The 19,180-nt window shown below is 45.3% G+C and overlaps 1 protein-coding gene across 4 annotated transcripts in view; it reads left to right on the forward strand.

The window, feature by feature from the left end:
* DTNB (dystrobrevin beta) overlaps positions 1-19,180 on the forward strand; it is a 716,394-nt gene that overhangs the window by 171,491 nt on the left and 525,723 nt on the right. For all 4 annotated transcript variants that reach the window (XM_085613210.1, XM_085613208.1, XM_085613207.1 and 1 more), the window contains exons 5-6: positions 2,204-2,417; positions 5,465-5,550. In XM_085613210.1, coding sequence (XP_085469336.1) covers positions 2,204-2,417; positions 5,465-5,550 — 300 coding nt within the window. The remainder of the gene's footprint in view (positions 1-2,203; positions 2,418-5,464; positions 5,551-19,180) is intronic.

The raw sequence follows: 19,180 nt of genomic DNA on the forward strand, positions 1-19,180 counted from the left end.
TTCTTGTTATCCATTGTATAAGTGACAGCCTTAGAGAATACGAACACCACAAGTCTTAATTGCGTTTAAAACCAAGTATTGTTTAGGGAAACCCTGGGTTATAATCTCATTTGACCTTTTTTAAACATGCATTCTGCAGACACACACACGTGTGTCCTTTTCAGTATTTCACAACAACTAGTTTAGTTCAGTACTTTGACAGTAAATGACAGGATTACAATTATTTGTGTCAGCAACGTGGACCAGGTGTTCAGGGGAGGTTGGATAACCATTACCCTCTCCCTACACCCTAGCCCTTTGCCCACAAATAAATGCTTCTGTCTCACCTGTTCCTTTTTTGCCTCTTCTATTATGATACAGAATCATGCATTTAAGCGGCCTAATTGAACCTCTTCCCCCTCTGCATTTGGGAATAATATGTCTGAACTTCTGGACACACAGCACCCATTTCAAGTGCTGTGGATAGCTTAACTCTTATGGCCTCAAAGCCCAGTTAAACTAAAACTACTAGGAGGGGGCTTACTCAACAAGGTGTAAGTGTTGGCAATATTAAAGGGCATAATCCCTCAAACCTGCAGTTTTCTGTATTTGTTTGTTTTAAACCTTGCACAAATCTGTTTTCTTCAAGTTGCTTTTTTATTTTGCCATCTGTACTGACAGGTTTCTCTTCAGGTTTGATGACTTGAGGAATTTTAGACTCCCCGTGACGAGACGCGTTTCTGCTCGGTCAAACGATACTACAGTCCACATGCAAAGATCCATTGAAACCTGACGATGCTTCTTTCTTTCATCCATAATGCGCTTCAGGTTTCTTCTTTTGAGCAGTTTAGATTGAGTGTTGCCTTAAAGAGGTAAGATCTTATTTCCTTGATACAGAGAAGGAGGACTTTGACTGCACATCTCCTTGATAAAGGGATGTTTTTGTTGGTAGGTTTTCCATGGCCTCACTCAGCCATTTTCTGTTTCTTTCTCTCTTCGGTCCCTTCTCAAACTCTTTTGATACCTATCTGAACCTTGAAGTCCACACTCATATTTCCCTTGAGAAGACCATACTGGTGTCTGATCATATCAAACCCTTCAACATCCTCTGCAAATTCCCGTGTGTAGGTTCTTGACGTCCTCACCTCCTGATGTGAATGCTTGTCTGTTAGAGCTTTTGTGCGAGCCTTTGAGCTGTTAACTGGGCGCCCTGTTTTTCTTCTTCTCCAGCAAGTGTACACATACATTCCCTTGCAGTTTTAACCTCTTGTCCTAGTGGAAAATGTTATGATTTGTTTTAAACTTGTGTTTTTTATATTGTTTGATTGATAGGGATGTCCCTGAACAAACCGATATTGATTGATGGGTGTGTTTCCCCTGCAGTGCTCCATGCCCACCCTGAAAGCTTTGTGAATTTGTAACCTGTGTGTAGTTGAAGGTGAAAGAGTTGCTGATATTGGAGTGCATACCGTTTTGCATGGTACAGCGAAAGGGATTCAGGGTGAATAGAGAGTTTACGTTTAAGAGGATTGACCTAAGGCACACTGTCAAAGTCTTGATGTGCGTTGGAGTTGCATGGGTCATCTTTACATCTAATAATGCACACAGATGTAAGGATTCATCGCAGTAGCAGTGGATGAAACTGATGGACTGTGAAAAGATATCAGTAAATTGCCTACAAATAGGCCAACGCTTGTGGAACTTGCTGGTTTTCTAAATATAAAATGTATTTGTGTAGTAGTCAATTAGATTATCCCTAAGGCTGGCATTGAACCGTTGAATTTACAAAGCATAACATAAGACCTCTAAAGAAACCTTGAGAACTCGCCCTATTAGCTGCAGATCAGATCTTCTATAAAGGCATTATCCAAATACAGTAAGGGTTGGCTGCATTGTCCACTCCGTGCGTATCACACCCAGTGCTAATGGTATTGTCTCCACTAGTGTTTCATCCAAATTGTGAGGCATTTAAACCTGAAATCTGGTGTTGAGTGTTTCTGCAGTTTATACATTGTTTAATTTCTGTGGTTGCTTATTGGACTTATTGTTTTACTGAAATAATTCACCTGCGTCTTTCATTACTTGGAGGTAGTTATTGATATTCCATGCTATAGTAATGATTAGGATCAATGATAATTCTGCCTCAGATTGAATGCTTCATTAATTGTGATGCTTTGTATGCCTCTCTTGAATAATGAACCCATTTTATCTTGCTTTCTTTCAGTCCACCTTGTTGATATCTGGAATATGATTGAAGCCTTCAGAGATAATGGCCTTAACACTCTGGATCACACCACAGAGATTAATGTATCTCGCCTGGAAACGATCATTTCATCCATCTACTACCAGCTAAATAAGCGCCTTCCGTCTACACACCAAATCAGCGTGGATCAGTCCATCAGTCTTCTGCTCAACTTCATGATAGCTGCTTATGACAGGCTAGTAACTATCGATGTAACTGTCTGGAGAACACATCCATGTAAAATAGCTACAACTAAACAAATGTTATCGCACTGTTAAATATGAAAAATTCTTGTAAATTACTTCCAAGTCCTGGCTCTCTTCCGTTCCCAACTTTTGACTGCCACGTCTCCTAATGGTGTGACGAGAACCTGCTTCACAGCTGTAGTGGGAGTGTTTTTGCACCCACTTTCACTAGTGCATGTCGTAGGCAAGCACATCACCTTCCGCCGCACTGGTGTGTATCCAAACTGGTACCCCTTTTTCTAGTCTGATTAGGTGAGTTAGGCCTCGGTGCAAGTGGAAACTATGGAATGTGATCTTTCACAGGGATGGAGTTCCTTGATGGGCTAGCAGATGGAAGTCCTATTTACATTATGGAAAACATTATGGATTTTTGTATTTTTATGAAAAAGTAGGGTCCTGGAGCTGAAATTTTGCCAGCAGAGCACTGGCTGTGGCTCTGTCGGTCCAGTTCTCTGACTCTAAAAATAATTGTTCTCTTTGGCATTCCATTTTAAGATTTCATCTAGCTTGCAATGTGGGCTTTCTGGAATTCTGGTTTGCACACTGTTTTTCAGACTTCAATGCCAGGTGCAGTGGTACAGCTGGCTGTTTGTCCTTGATTGATTTGATTTGCCAGTGTGGCAGAGCGAGTGCCTTTGGACGAGCTACATCTGGGATTAGTGGTGGCGGCAGTGCATGAGAGTTCAATCTAGGTAGCACCATCGGCAGAGAGAGTGCACCCACTGTGCTGCGTGATTTTTTGCTATTTCTCCCTAGGCACCCTAGTCTGGGTCAGTAAGGAGAGCAGACCTCCATCAAATGGATAAGCTGATGGAGTCAAGCTTTTTGAAATGTAGAAGCTGCTACCGGGATGGGAATGGAATCGGGTGGAGGTAGAGCCAATAGGTAGCTAAGCTTGACAGGTCAGACTAATATTGAAAGTCTCTCAGAGGGTGACCTAAAAAGGAAAGCAAAGAGTGCAGAAGCACAGCAGGGCATCTTATGTTGCAGTGAAGAAAGAGGACTTGTTGAACTTGAAATTAAATATACATCAGGGGTGTGGCTTAACAGAACATTTAAAATGCTGTGTGATTTCGGTGCAACACTACTTTCTCATAGATTTCCTCTTAACTTGCCTGGGACCCCCTGACATAGTGTTTGTAGACATACTGGCTTTGTGTTCATGAAAGGATTTTGGGTTGGTTGATGTGGTCTCAGGCTGAAGGTTTCAGGTTTTTTCCCCTATCTTTTTTTCTATCTAACCACAGCCACTTGGCATTCTACTGCATGCTAATCTCGTGCCCTGACTGGAGCCAAGTAGAAATACACAATATGCAATCAGGAACTGCTGGCCCGCAAGGAAGCCTTCTGTACATGGAGGCATCGGCTATACGGAGCTGAACACCAAGTGGCTACCTGGAAAGCTCCCAAAAACCCTGGGTACCAGAAGTCTTTGAAATGTATGGCAATGGCATGCTTGGGGGTCCCTGTTTTTTCTTGTTTCATGATCAGATCACCTATTGTCTTAGAAATCCGCATAGTAAGGTAAATGCATTGTCCCATTAAACAGATGCACTAAATCTTTCTCCAGAGCGGCCAAAGATCCTAGCCACGTACCCTCGTTCGTCAATAAGGCGACCATCTTTTTAGACAAAGCAAAGGCCCAACAAGATGACAGCTCTTTGCCGAGGTCTGCACCAGCTGAGAACCGCAGGACTACAGGTTGGGGCAGCGGGACTACAGGTTGGGGCAGGGGCAGTGGGACCACAGGTTGGGGCAGCGAACTACAGGTTGGGGCAGGGGCAGTGGGACCACAGGTTGGGGCAGCGGGACGACAGGTTGGGGCAGCGGGACGACAGGTTGGGGCAGCGGGACGACAGGTTGGGGCAGCGGGATTACAGGTTGGGGCAGCGGGACCACAGGTTGGGGCAGCGGGACGACAGGTTGGGGCAGCGGGACCACAGGTTGGGGCAGCGGGACCACAGGTTGGGGCAGCGGGATTACAGGTTGGGGCAGCGGGACCACAGGTTGGGGCAGCAGACACAGGATGGGGCAGTGCGACCACAGGTTGGGGCAGCGGTGGTCAGCTGGTGCAGACCGCAGCAAAGGACTCCTACATCTTCTAGTAAATTGATTGTGTTTGGGAAATCATGCTTCACCTCTGATGAATTGGCATTCTGAGTGATACAGCACAAAATGTTCTTAACTCTATGAAAGCTAAAGCCTTCTCTGAGATATGTTTGCCGCTTGGCTTCGAAATTCAACTGTGGGGATAGTTTTACTGACCCTTTGGAAAGGAGACAAGCAGCGTTTTGAGAATATCCATCAATGACGAAATTATTAGCAGACGCATTGGGCTAGAATTCAATAAAATGTCCAACGGGGCTTCGGATGTAGTTTAAATTGCAGTCCTAATTCCCAAATCCTGATTCACAAAAATCACAAATTACATTGCCTACGGACCCGCAGTCAGAATTTTAGTGGGGACAGAAGACGAGTGTAAAATAAGGTGGTATTTGAAGGAGGCCCCGAATGTTTAAAAAGTCTTCAAAGTAGTAGCTTTATAGACATTCACAAGCTCCCTCACCCCAACCCACCCATGTAGCATGCATAAATGAACTCTACAAAAGAGGGAAGTGAGTGTCCTTTAAGGCTTAAAGAGAAGGAACCGCTCCCCAGCTCCAGGTATTGAAAGGGCGTGCAGGTAAAAATAATTTGCAGGTGGAGGGAATACGTTAAATGTTTTTCACCTGATGCTTTACCATAAAGAAATAATTTTTCGCCATTTGAAACCCCTTTGGTTTCGATTAGACCCTCCTAGCCGTCTGTGGTGTTTCCGAATCCTCCTGCTGAGTGTTGGGACATTTTGTTTATCCTGCAATGGATAAAATCTAAACCTATTTCAAAATCTTCATGAATCCGGCCATAAGCCTTTATCCAGATGCATTGTTTGGGGTACTGTCTTGTGGATTTTGGGATGGCAGTGACGCGATGATTGTTCTGTTCTTTTCTTTTGCAGTGAAGGCCATGGAAAGTTGACGGTTTTTTCAGTAAAGTCTATGTTAGCAACCATGTGTGGTGGGAAAATACTGGACAAATTAAGATGTAAGTAGTGGTGATCATTTTGAAACTTTTTAAAAATAGCCTTGTAATTTATTCAATGTGTGCCCTCTGCTGGTAGAAAGAAATGTCGCAGTATTTAATGTGTCTTTTGCCAGGTTGCCATATTTCTCAATGGTGATAGCAGTGGATAAGTCTTTGAGACAGCCATTTTTTTTATTTTAAACTAAGTGATGTTAATGTAATTATATTGCAGTTGATTTATTAATATGCCTTGTTTAGATATCTGCGAGCATACAGAAGTGTTTTGATCAGTAATAATATTGGTCCTTCGTAACAGCAAAGCACACGTCATAATTGTCAAAATAACTCTCAAAAACCCGCCCATAACACTTCAAACAAAGCAACATTATTGGTTGCCTGTTTGAGTTTACTTCTGGCTGTGGCTTCTTCTCATTTGATAGTCCCTTCATTTGTTTGGTGTCTTCGAGAGCACCTATTGGTCACTTCAGAGCACTAGCCAGCTAGGTGGACACTGAGCAGGTGGGGTTGACCTGCAGAGTGTTCTGGGCTACAGTCTCAACAGAGAGAATGCCCTTACCTGTTGTGACCCAAAGGTGTGGAGATATTTCGGTTCTAGTCTCTGCATAAAGTTCTCTCAACCTTTCATTTACCTTAAAGTGCTTGAATGAATGGAAATTCAGCTTGTTAATTAGGGAAAGTTAGAATCTAATCGGACAGGTATGAGAAGTGTGTCAGAAATTCTTCCCTTGAGACCCCTCTTTTGTGTTGAGCTCAGATATCTGTCCGAACAGTTGAGTCGTCCAAGGTTTCATGGGCAGCCTGTGGTTGAGTTTAGATCCACACGCACTTTAATGGTTTTTCAAAGTCTAGGTCATCGCACCCATAGGTTTTTGGTCGTATTAAAACATGGCTTTGTGTGTGCTCATCTGTGTATGTGCTGCACCGCTCACCTTTACTCATCGGCATTTGTTATCCACATAAAGTAACTAGATATCTGCTTTTTTCCAGTTGATTTGTGCAAGAAGGAAAAAAGATTTTGGCTGCAAAATATTAACTTTCAACTTTTAAAGTTGAAAAATAGTTGTATTGAAAAATAAAACGGTAAATTATTACCGAATTTTGTATAGTGTGGCCATTTAACCTCCAAGAAGGGGTTAGTGGAAACTTAAAACTTAAGAGAGAAGTGGGCACATATTTGGTATTTGTTCTTATCAATTTGTAACAAAAATTTCAACCTTAGCTTTCCTGAGTGGCATTTAATAAACAAGCATTGGCATAGCCAATAGGTCTCGCCTTTGGGGCCTTATAAGTGTTTAGCCAGAGCTATTGACTTTGCCAATGTCTTCAAGCTGTGCTGTAGAGAAATGTGACTGCTGTGCAGCATGCTGAAAAGTTATAATAAAAAAGGGTCAGAAGCATTTTTGTTACCTTATATATGACCAAGAAGGCATTATGTCAAACTGAACGACCATATTAAAAAAAGTATTTACAAAAAAAAAATTCCTCAGTTTTCTTATGTTCTTGCAATGCTGGCAACTTGTTTCTGCCTATTCCAATGGTTGTTTGTTAAAGCTTTTTTTGAGGGGGCATAAACAATCGGAGGGTGAAGATTGTGAACTAGTACCTGTATTATAACACTAGCAGCGGCCAGACGCTAGGGGAGAATCTACAGATGCCAGATTTCGAGAGCAGGCTGAGGTGGCGCTGAGGGATGCTGCAGTGGTAGTGGTGGTGGTGGTGACTGGTGCAGAAATGATGCTGAGGTGATGCTGAATGATACTCCGGTCTTGCTGACTGATGATGATGTGGTGGTGTACTAGTGCAAAGGCGATGATTAGTGATACTGATGTGGTGCTGAGTGATGCTGTGGTGGCGCTGAGTGATGCTGTGGTGGCGGGGGGTGATGCTGTGGTTGCGTTGAGTGATGCTGTGGTGGCGCTGAGTGATGCTGTGGTGGCTCTGAGTGATGCTGTGGTGGCGCTGAGTGATGCTGTGGTGGCGCTGAGTGATGCTGTGGTGGCCCTGAGTGATGCTGTAGTGATGCTGCCGTGACACAGTGTCTTTGCCAGTTACAGTGGTAAAGAACTCCCTCTAAATATGCACCAGTGAATAACTAATGCTGATATTTTGAAGCACACAGCTAATGTTACCTTGCCCTGTGGGATAATAAAAAATAAAAACAATTAACAGAGTGCGCAAACCACAGAGTGAATGACCCAATTTTCAATGTTTTATTGTTCTGGGAAACAATAAACAAGAAAAAGAAGCCATAAATCAATTGTCTGTTTAGTGTGCGAAGAAGTTTGGCAAGCGTAATTGTTTGTTGTTGGGTAGCTTTGTGTGCATGTTTAAAATGTCCAGGAAGCATTCAAAACAAGGATTAGCTTTGTATGCGTGTTTAAAATGTCCAGGAACATTCAAAACAAGGAGGCACGTCTGGCGAGTGGTGTGGGATGTGCGCGCGCTGTAAGGGTGCCCGCGAGAGATGCGCTTAATGAGCCATGACGAGAGAGGAAAGCCAGATGGCGCCAGTGCGCGTAACTGTGCGCGTAACCGCACACTTTAGGCCAGACAAGCAAAAGCGTGTGGTCAGCTTTTTGAAGCCCCCTTACTAAAAGTCTCGCCAGAGCAGCACATACGCGCTGCCTCAGACGAGACCTAAAAAAGCTGCAATGACTTCTGTCTCTTATGTCCCTATCTAAAGTCTTGTCTTCAGATGTTGCCCCAACAGGCTTTCGCTCTCTTTGCATGGTTTGCACTGATTTTGTGTCTCCCACGTCTCCCTATGTATATGTTTTCTATATTAAATTGAGACGTATCCTCCATCTGTACTATGTAGATGTTAGTAATTATGTCGATACCCCTCTCTACCCAGGTATTTTAATGTATGATTTATGGATCTCTGTAACGCTCTCTGATTGACCTCTGAGGGCCTGGTTCATGCCACAGAAATCTTCGCTTGTTTTCAGGCACTGCCCTAAGGTGTCAGAACCTCTCTCGTTGCTCTTGACATTATTGTAGGACAAGACTTCCGGACTGACACTCTGGGCTCAGCTACGTTGCTGTTAATTTCTCCAGGCTCCTTCTGTTGACTTGTCATTGAGATACTGATGTCCATAACATGCTTGTGCACTGATTCAGACGCGCTTAAAGCCTTTAGATGACAGCACTGAGCAGCAAAGTGGTGTTTGGCCTAGACAGCACCCAGAATGTTAGTGTTGTAGCATGCTGCCCTGCTTTAACATGCAACTTTCCTTAAATATCTGTCATCCTGTATCTACGTTTTATCCCTTATGCTGTGTGGGTGACCTGTCCTCCTGTGTGCTCCAACCTGTCCCTGAGGTGTACACTAGGTTTCGTGCTTGATTACTGGGAGGGGAGGCCCAACAGTTCTGTAAATTTAGGTAATACATCTTGACTAGCCGTGCTTCATCCCTGATAGATCCACCAGTCATTATTTAATAAAAAAAACTGAAAAAACATAGGTTTCAGGGATGTTATAGTTAGTTGGTCACTGACTGATGTCACTGACCATGTCATGAATGATGTAATATGGGACTTTATCAGCAGTGCATTGCGGGGGCGAGTTATAGTTAGCTGAACTAACTATAAGAGCGGAATTTCTCTGGTTTTGTACGAGTGAAATGTCCAACTAACTATAACGTCCCTGAAACCTTTGGTATTTCAGTGAATTTCTAAGGTTTTTTTAAATGCTAATTTCTAACTATAACGTCCCTGAAACCTATGTTTTTTTCAGTGAATTTCAAAGGTTTTTTAAATGCTAATTTCTAACTATAACATAGCAGTCTCGTTTTCAGAGTGGTGGAGAAAGGTGAGCGTGGCCTCCAAACTCCTTTTAGCAATCCTACTGTGTGGGATTTACTGGAGGTAACAGGAGGGGTAGTTAGCCCCCAACGTCAACCTTGGGAGCCAACTACCCCTTGTATTACCTCCAGTAAGTCCAACACAGCAAGATTGCTAACTTGTTATATCAGGACCGCCCCCTCGCTGCACCACTGTGCAAACGTGCCCCCTGGCGCGTTGTAAGTTAAGGGATTAAGACCCCTTGAATCCTGAGGGTCCCTGGGGGCCAACTAGCCCACCATGTACCTCCAGTAAGCGCCACAGAGCTGGATTGCAGGGAGGTGTACCGAGGCCACGCCCCTTTTTACATTTCTCTGCAACACAACTATGTGATATGGACTTCTGAGAGCGCGTGTTTACTGATATTTGGAAACTGCGATATATATATATATATAATAATAATATAATATCTTTTTTTTTTTAGGGTATGCCCATAGCCTTGAGGGGCACGCAATGATACATTCATTAGATGCTGTAAAGGCATTTGGTGATTGGTCTGTTTCTTAATGGCTTTGGATCAACCTTTCTCATGTTTAGAAGGGTTGTACTCCCAACCGATTGTGAGGGTCAAGATAAATGGTGCTACGTAATCTAGTTTTACCCATGCAAGAGGCACTAGGCAAGGATGCCTTGTGTTTGCAACTCCTTGACTGTTGAATTGATTTCGGACCTGGGTGGGATGATATTTATCTCTCTGATTCAGGTAAATCCTGCGCATCCTATGGACAGACGTTTTTCAGAAATGCATCTTTCGGCATATGCTTCTGCCCATATGTAAACTCTCAGCAGTTTGTAGTCATTTGTGTTTTGTCGGAACTTCCAAACTTTCTGTCATTAATTTCTTTGGTATAGGTCTTGAATTTATTATTCATCCCTTCCAGTGTTTTTTTACCAGGTGTCTTCTTTCATGCGTTGTCAAGTATGATGTCAATTTGTGAATTTCTTCTTCTAGTTCAGTGAGACATTGCGCTAGTTAATCAATTATCAGCAAAATCAAGTCCAAGGAGCATTTGTTTAAAATAGAGTACTATTTTTCAATGAATTGTTTGTTGTTTTTACATAATGTTGACTTTAGGCCTATATGTAATGGTTTAGTTTAGTAATGTACGCCAGGTACATAGATGACTTCTTTATAATTTGGCATTGCAGAAGAGATACCATTGAAACTTTACGAGCACTACATTTTAAATATGAGCACATTACATTCAGTCATGATATCCACCAAGAGCAAATTCCGTACTTGGATGTATTTGTGCGTATCCAGAATCCGAGAATCATCACAAATGTATACAGAAAACCTACTGACAGGATCAATTTTCTTCACTACATGTGTTTCCATCCAGAACTTCTTAAACATCATCTACCATTTTTACAATTTACAAGAATCAAAAGGATAATATTTGAACCACAGGATTTACAAATATCATTACATTAACAAATGATTAGATTCATGCAAAGAGGTTACAGCATAAAAACACTTAATTCGACATTTGTTACAATGATTCCAATCACCAACGAGACCAACTTTTACTAAAGCAACATAAACCACCTTCTACTAAAATTACTTTTGGTGTCAACCTTCTCCACAAAAAGTCAAGCCATAAAACACATCATTGAAAACAGATGATGTGGTCTAATGGCTAGAGCGGTTGACCTCAAAGCTTGGGAACCGGGTTCGAGTCCCGCCAGAGATGCTCAACATCCTGTGATGCTGGGCAAATCACTTAATCTCCCAGTGCTTAACAAAATGATGGTATTGGCCTGTAACGCAACGGGTGCTAATGTAAAGTTCTCTGATACCTTTGGGTCGAGTTTCCTCTATATAAAACTCTAAATACAAAATGGGAAATTTTGAGAATTTAACCCGATTTCAGATCCTTGCTAATATTGGCCATTGTTTGCTTACAAACGTACTAAGAATTTAAAAGAACTTGTCACCAACAAAGATGTGCAGGCCAGCACTACTAAGAAACCAGGCACGCACCTGTGCCATAACTGTGTACATTATAACAACTTTATTATGGGTCTAGTATTGTTTCATCCACACAAGGGAACACCAAGCAAATTGAAACAGAGTAGTAATTGTAACACCAACAACTATATATATTCACCGAAAGGAGGATCAAATTTAGAATCACTGAATGCAAAAGTAATATTTATCACAACTCAGAAAAATCCCCATTAGCTTGACACTTCACTAAAAATAATCATCGGATTTCTCAACTTAAGTGATAAATTATTGAATACATTAAATGACAATCCCGAATTGGGCATCAAAAAAGCATTGTTACAGAGAGACCTCTACTGGATAAAAAGACTAGACAGATCAACCGAGGGACCTAAACAGTGGTATTGAAATTAATTCTTACTTGGATGGTAACACAAGTCCTTGTGGTTGTTTTCATTGCTTTCGTATTTACATCTTGGAATAATGACAATGGCATAGTTATGTATATTGCAAACATTTCATCAATTGTTCACTATGCCTGTTACACAATGCTATTCACATACCTTATCATGTGCACAGACTCCAGTTTGAAGTCCTGTCATAAATCGCAACAGATTCTGAGAACACATTTAAAGATGGTCGACACAGTTATAAGAAGGAGTTATGCCTGATATCGCATTTACATACGTTTTTACTTTGGATTTTATCTGTTTTATTAATTTAAATTCTCTTATCTCTTTTGTCACTTTCCTTTACTTTATTATTTGTTTAACAATATCCACACTTCTTTAACATGAAGTGTCACAAACAACATGCCATGTTTAACATCACGTGGTCTAACCGTTACAATATGTCTGCCTCGCATTTTCTCACATAAAGTTTCACTTGCAATACGCCGGATTAAACATCATGTGATCTGGCTGTTGCATTATGGCCTCCGCATCTCAGGTAATTTAGCGTTCCACATCACGTGAACGCTTTTGCTGCACTTTTTGCAGCAAGTGCAGATATCGCTTTGCCATGGGAACTCCCACTACACACACTCGTCGGGCAAGCTTTGCTTTCAAGCCAACAGTGTTTTTATACCTGTTACGCACAGTTTCTGCATTGACGACATGATACTGTTTGTTGATTCACTGGTGAACTTTAACTCACGTTTGAGGGTAACTGAATAAAACGGGTCTACTTTATCATTTAGTGCACAAAATATGAACTTTTTTTTTCCACTAGATTATTTGGTGTTCTTCATTGTCATTGTTATGGCATGTTAACATTAATCTATACTCATAACAGTTATTAGCACAGTTCCATCATAGTAAGGGATGAATTCATAAACACATTTTAGCTAGTAACAGGAGTACAAATTCTTCACTTAACGTGAATCATCCTTTCAGCTCTCTTTTCTGGACTTTGCATTACCATACAGTTCTTTGCATTTTTTTGATCACCTGTTAAGGTCGATTTGTTTCATTTTTCACCCTCTGTTAATAATCTTTACCTGATGATGCTCGGTCAGTCTGAACTGCATTGGGAATTATTCATGAGGAAATTATAAAAAAGTAGATCATTTCTCTAATGAGAAACAATACAACTGTTTATAAAGTTTGAAAAATGCAATACAGTGGGGCATGGCTACGCGCGGCAGCGTAATGGCTGCGTACTGAAGGAGCTCCGCTCTCCCTAGCCTTAAAACCCCATTATCATACACATTTATCCGCTTCCCGAAGTGAGGAAGGGCTGCCTAAGACCCACGCGATCCCCCCGCTCCGTTCCCTGTGCTCCGTTGAGCATGAACGGGCGTGAAGAGCTGGCGGCGATCTTAGGCCTGCCTGCGGTGCGGACACCGGGCCATGGTAACTCCTCGAGCCGACGAGCGCGCGCCTGAGAGCGGGAGTGCTGCAACGCAACGTCGCAGCTTGCGGCCCAGTCCATGAGTCACGTGAGACGCCGCTCCTTGGTGTTGCATTGGGGGTTGACCTTGCTGCTGGGAGCCATTGACCTCGGGAGCTGCGCATCGGTGCGCTCCTGCTGTGGAGCAAGCATATCCCACTTGCCCCAGCAGACCGAGTGTATCCCCCTTGGAACTGGAGGGCAAAGGCGACTGCACCTAATGGCTTGGGGATGTATGCCGCCATAGTGACCTGCTGAGGAGTGTTTGGCGCCCTGAAGAACCCGCACTTGGCCATTGGTGGTGGTGGTCCTGAGTGGGGTAAATTGGAAGACGGTTGGCTCGCCTAACCCCCTGGAAGGATAGCCAGAGAGTGACTTGGTGGGGGCCTAGGGCAATTTGGCAGCGGACGACGACGTTGAGATCCCCTGTGGTGGCGGCGATGGCGACTGGAAGGGGGCCAAAAGTGACACAACAAAGTAAACTTGACAAATACACCTGCCCCAAGGGCCCGGTGCTGGAGCACGCAGTTCGGGCTGACCACGCCGGCGGACTGGGGGGAGAGACCCCTGAACTGTCGCTCAAGGACGTAATGGAGGCGATTGCGGGGGTGCGCTCCTCCATGGAACAATGAACCTTACGGTAGAGGTGACGCTGATTAGGGCGGATCTTGCAAAAACCCACGAGAAGGTCAAATAGCTGGAGATTATCACCAAGAGTCTGGTGGATGATGTCACGCAGCTCCAGACCGAAGTTCAAGCTCTCCACACCTTCAAAAAGTTCGCCGAAGACAAGCTGGATGATTATGAGGGACGCTCCAGAAGGAATAACGTACGCATTATTGGTGTTCCTGAAAAATCAGAAGGCGACGCACCGGACCTCTTTTTCGAAGATCTGATACTCAATCCTCTCAAACCGAGGGGCCTCTCAAAGTTCTTCGTGGTAGAGAGGGTGCACCGAGTCCCGGGGGAGCGCCCAAAGCCGGGGCCCCCCCTGCGTCCTATGTTGGCAAGACTGCTAAACTTTAGAGATCGAGACACAATACTGCAGAACGCCAGGAACTCGCCGCCTCTTAGGTATGAAAACTCAAATGTGACTTTCTTCCCGGACTTCACGCAGGCAGTACAGAGGCAGCGAAGGTTGTTCATGGCCGTCAAGAAGACCTTGAGAGAAAAGGGGGTTAAATATGCTATGCTTTTTCTGGCGAAACTACGAATAGAGTCAAACGGAAAATCCTGGTTCTTCGATCGCTCGGAGGCAGTGGCGGACTGGCTAGAAGGATGGAGGGACGCCAGGGATCACAACTCCCGTTGAACTGGTAGGACAGTTGCCATCTTCTTTTGTGTTGGACTGGAGGTTTATTGAATAGTTTTCGAGGCTAATGTAGACCGTCTTCCATGTGCCGGACTCGGTGGGGGGTGCCTCACTGTTGATTTGTGCCAGCGGCCGCCGATAGCTCAATGCCCGAGACTGTTGGATTCTGGCGGTCTCCCACTTCGGGCCAATAAAGCGTATATTTCTGTTCTCCTATTTTGGGGAAGGGGTTGGCTGGGGAGGGTGGGCCTTTCGCCCCCACTTTTAATTTGTGTTTGTATTTTGGGGCGACAGGCACTCTGCGCAATTAAGTTGAATTTGCTGGTTCGGGCCTGACGTGCAGGGAGGCAGGGAGGGGGGAGTTAGTAGGAGGGTTGGGGGGATGGGATTGTTTTTTGTTGCAATGTCCGCTTCGTTGCTTTTCATTGATCCAGGTGTGTTATTGCCTCCTAACTGGAAAAGCATGCCAGGGGTGCAGGGCAGTTGGGAGGGGGGCGTTGGCTCGAGGTTTGGGGGTGGTCCTGGGGTGTTTAAGGTTGTTCTTCGACATCATCTATTGACATGGCTTTCTGATATGGATCCATTTAGTGCACATCATCATGGGAACACACTGGGATAGGAGTTTCACGCTAATTAGTTGGAACGTCAACGGACTGGGTGACAGGGTAAAACGTACTATTGTCCTACAATATATCAAGCGGCATTCCCCCGATGTGGTCCTCCTTCAGGAATCACACCTAGGTGTATGACATGTAAAGCCCTAAATAGATGGGGATACAGGCTTCTGGCACACTCGGGCTTGACCAGTGGTTCTCGAGGTGTGGGCATCATGGCTAAAAGCACCTTTTCCTTTTCGGTGCAGTCTATACATCACCGGGGGAGATATCTTGCAATTGCCAGGCGGTGGGAGGGCAGGGCGCTCACTCTGGTGTCGGTATATGTTCCGCCTGGTTTGCAGGCTCAGACATTTATGGATCTGGGCGCTTTACTCCTCGCCCTCCCAGATGGCCTTCTGCTGGTGGGAGGCAACTTCAACGCTGTGTCTTCGGGTGCACTGGACCGTCAACCCCCTCGGGTGACGGGGCCCTCTTGCAGTTGGCTCCCCGACTTCATTGAGACGTTCGGTCTCTCAGACGCCTGGAGGGTGTTTCATCCCGGTGACTTGCAATACACTTTTTTCTCGCATGCTCACCATAGCTCCTCCCGCATTGATTATGTGCTTCTGTCGGCCTCTCAACAATCCCATTTGTAGGAGGTCCGGTACCTTGCACGCGGTATTTCTGACCACTCTCCTGTGTGGGCGAGACTGGTGCTTGGAGAACACCGGAGTGACGTGGTTGCGCCCATTAACTCCTGGTACTTGCGAGACCCCCTGGTTCGTGCTGACCTGCAAAAGGCAATAGACTGCTACTTCCAGGAGAACCTCGGCTCAGTAGACTCCTCCCAGACTCTCTGGGAGGCCTTTAAGTCTGTTCTTCGGGGGGCGGCCCTCTCTCGCATCGCCGGAGTTAGGAAGGAGAACTTTAAGGAACTTGAGGCAGTGGAGCGAGATGTTCTGCAGCTGGAGGCACACGTTGGGAGAGGGGACAACCCAGAGGCTGTGCACCTATTGCGTCTGAAAACGGACGGGTACAAGGCTATTGCTACGGATCGTGCTAAGTCCTGGGGAAGGGAGAGAGATGGTAGAGTATATGAGTGGGGGGATAAGGCCGGGAAACTCATTGCTTGGCTGGACAGGAAGGAAAGAGCCGATCGCCTTGTGCCTCAGCTCACGACCGACTCGGGTGTGACGATAATAGACCCAGTACACATAGCGAATGAGTTTGCCTCACACTACAGCATGGTATATCATACGCAATCGTCCCTATCCAAGGAAGACTCAGCTGACCTCCTCAGAGATGATATAACTAACGATCAGATCGTTCAGGCAATCAGGGCCCTCAAATCGGGTAAAGCGATGGGGTCCAACGGATTGCCCATTGAGCTCTACAAATTGCGTCCAGACAGGCTGGCCCCGCATTTGAGGGCCATGTTTGAGGAGAGTAGGGAGTTGGGGGAGCTGCCACCTGATCAGCGGCTTGCGTCGATAGTGGTCATTCCCAAAGAGGGAAAGCTGAGGGACAGATGCACGTCTCCCTGATAAATGCGGAGCCGAACATCTTAGCCAAACTTCTAGCCACCCGTCTCTCACGGGTGATAGGTGACCTAGTCCACCCAGATCAGTCAGGCTTAATACCCCATCACAATACTGTGCTAAACCTGAGACTAGTCCATGGAGTGATAGAGTGGGTGGGCACAGTCCAAGAAGATGCCGTAATCCTGTCTCTTGACACCTCCATGGCTTTTTGACACGATAGAGTGGCCTTACCTCTTTGCAGTGCTTCGCAAATTTGGGTTTGGGCCGCAGTTCGTGTCATGGGTTAGGCTCCTCTATTCCGCTTCCCTTGCGCAAGTAGTGGTTAACAACAAATGCTCTGATTCCTTTGCTCTCAGTCAAGGGACTAGACAGGGGTGCCCGTTGTCTCCCCTACTTTTCGCTCTTGCCTTGGAGCCTCTGGCTGCATGGATCCGGTGCGACTTGGCCATACAGGGTCTGCAATGGTCGGCAGAGTGGGAGGACCGCATCTCGCTCTATGCAGATGACATCCTCCTTTACTTGGCCTCCCCCAAGAAGTCCATCAGATGTGTTTTAGATATCTTCACATCCTTCTGTAGATCTGAATACTCTATTAATTGGAACAAATCTCTCCTGTATATCCTCTCTGGGAGGATACCATCTCTCCCAGGGTATTGTCAGATACAGGTGGTGTCTGATGGTTTCCGATACTTGGGAGTTTTTGTCACCGCTGACCCCGGTCTCCGCTATGAGAAACATTTGCTCCCGCCCCTGCAATGACTGTGACATGATGTTGCCCCCTGGAGGGCGCTCCCTCTCTCCCTGCTCGGTCGAGCCACTCTGTTTAAAATGATGTCCTTGCCCCGCTTCCTCTATGCCCTGCAGAACTATCCCGTCCCAGTCCCCGCAAGATATTTGAAAGAGATCGAAGACTTACAGAGGCAGTTGCTATGGGAGGGGAGGCCAACAATAGCGCTTCACAAACTCAACCTAAATTGGTATGATCGTGGCATCAGCCTCCCTGATATTAAAAAATACTACTGGGCGGCACACCTGGCCGCCATTAACCCGGGTACGTACCGGACTCCGGGAGACCCGGGTTATGCCATGGATAGGTGGCTATTGCCTGGCGGGTCGTATAACAGAGCCCTTTACGCTAATCCCAAGAAACTCCACCTGACTGGGCCCACCTCCCACTCGGTCCAAGTATGGCACGCAGTTAACAAGAGTTTAGGGTGGGACCGTAAACTGACACTTGCGACCCCCTTGTGAGATTCGGAACTACTGGGTGGTCTGTACTCCTGCAAGGGATTCGACAAGTGGGACCTTATTGGTATCTCTCGGGTGGGTGACCTCTGGGTGAGTGGTAGCATGCTTAGTTTTGGCCAGTTGCAACAACAGCACGAGCTTGCAGTCTCGGAATTCTTCCGTTACCTGCAGATAAGACATGCACTTACCACTGCCATTGATAAGCACTCTCCCCCCCCCCCCGGACTTCTCCTATTTTGTTTTCATATAAAAAGCTCGTCAATAATGCACCAGAGTTCCTGGTTAAATTGCGTGGGCTGTGGGAGGGAGATGGCCTCTTGCTCGACGATGAGGAATGGAGGGAAGCGGTAGCCTCCCCTAGGCAGGTGGCGATCTCGGCGCGTCTCCGAATGGTGCAGCTGAAGATCCTGCACAGAGTTTATATTACTGGTCCTCAGATGATCCGTATGGGGCGGGGGGACAACTCGGATTGTAGGAGGGGGTGTGGGCAGGCTGCCAACTTGATGCACATAATTTGGGAATGTGAACAAATTCAGATATATTGGAGAGGTATACATGCGGCTATGAGTGAGGTCCTACATAAAACCGTTCATCCCGAGGCTAAGAGATGCTTCCTCAATGTTTGGAGCCCACAGACTTGACAGGGGCGGAGAGATTATGGGTCACCCTGGGTGCCACAGTAGCCAAAAGAGATATTGCTCAATTGTGGGGTGGGCCATCTCCCCTGTCCATGACATCGTGGAAGCGTAACCTTGACTGGTGTATGTTTAGAGAGAAAACTGTTTGTGGCAAGGGGGTGCCCCAAGAAATGGTCCCGAGTGTGGGCCAAGTGGAACGAATATAGGGGAGATATCTGTGTGGCTCCCACTGCTCCTCAGGATGACGAAACCCTGTCCGTGGATTGTTTCCTACATCTAATCTGTCTCACTAATGAACTGTCATGTACAAACATTATGTGTTTACTGCCATGTGTGATTTGCCGAATGTTGATTTCCTTGAAAACCAATAAAAAGAGATTTAAAAAAAAAAAATGAAAAATACAATACAGATGCTATTAGTTGAAATTTGATTGATAATGGATACAATATCTTAATAAAAATGTTGAAACCAATCACTTCAAGTGTAAGTACCTTTTATACAGGCTTTCTGCCCCGCCTCACATTGTATCTCCGGACTATAATTATGAGCACACACTGAAAGCCATGTTTTTATACAGCCAGAAATCTGTGGATGCGATGACCTAGACTCTGAA

This window comes from Triturus cristatus, chromosome 6 (genome assembly GCF_964204655.1).
Source record: "Triturus cristatus chromosome 6, aTriCri1.1, whole genome shotgun sequence".
Taxonomy (NCBI): domain Eukaryota; kingdom Metazoa; phylum Chordata; class Amphibia; order Caudata; family Salamandridae; genus Triturus; species Triturus cristatus.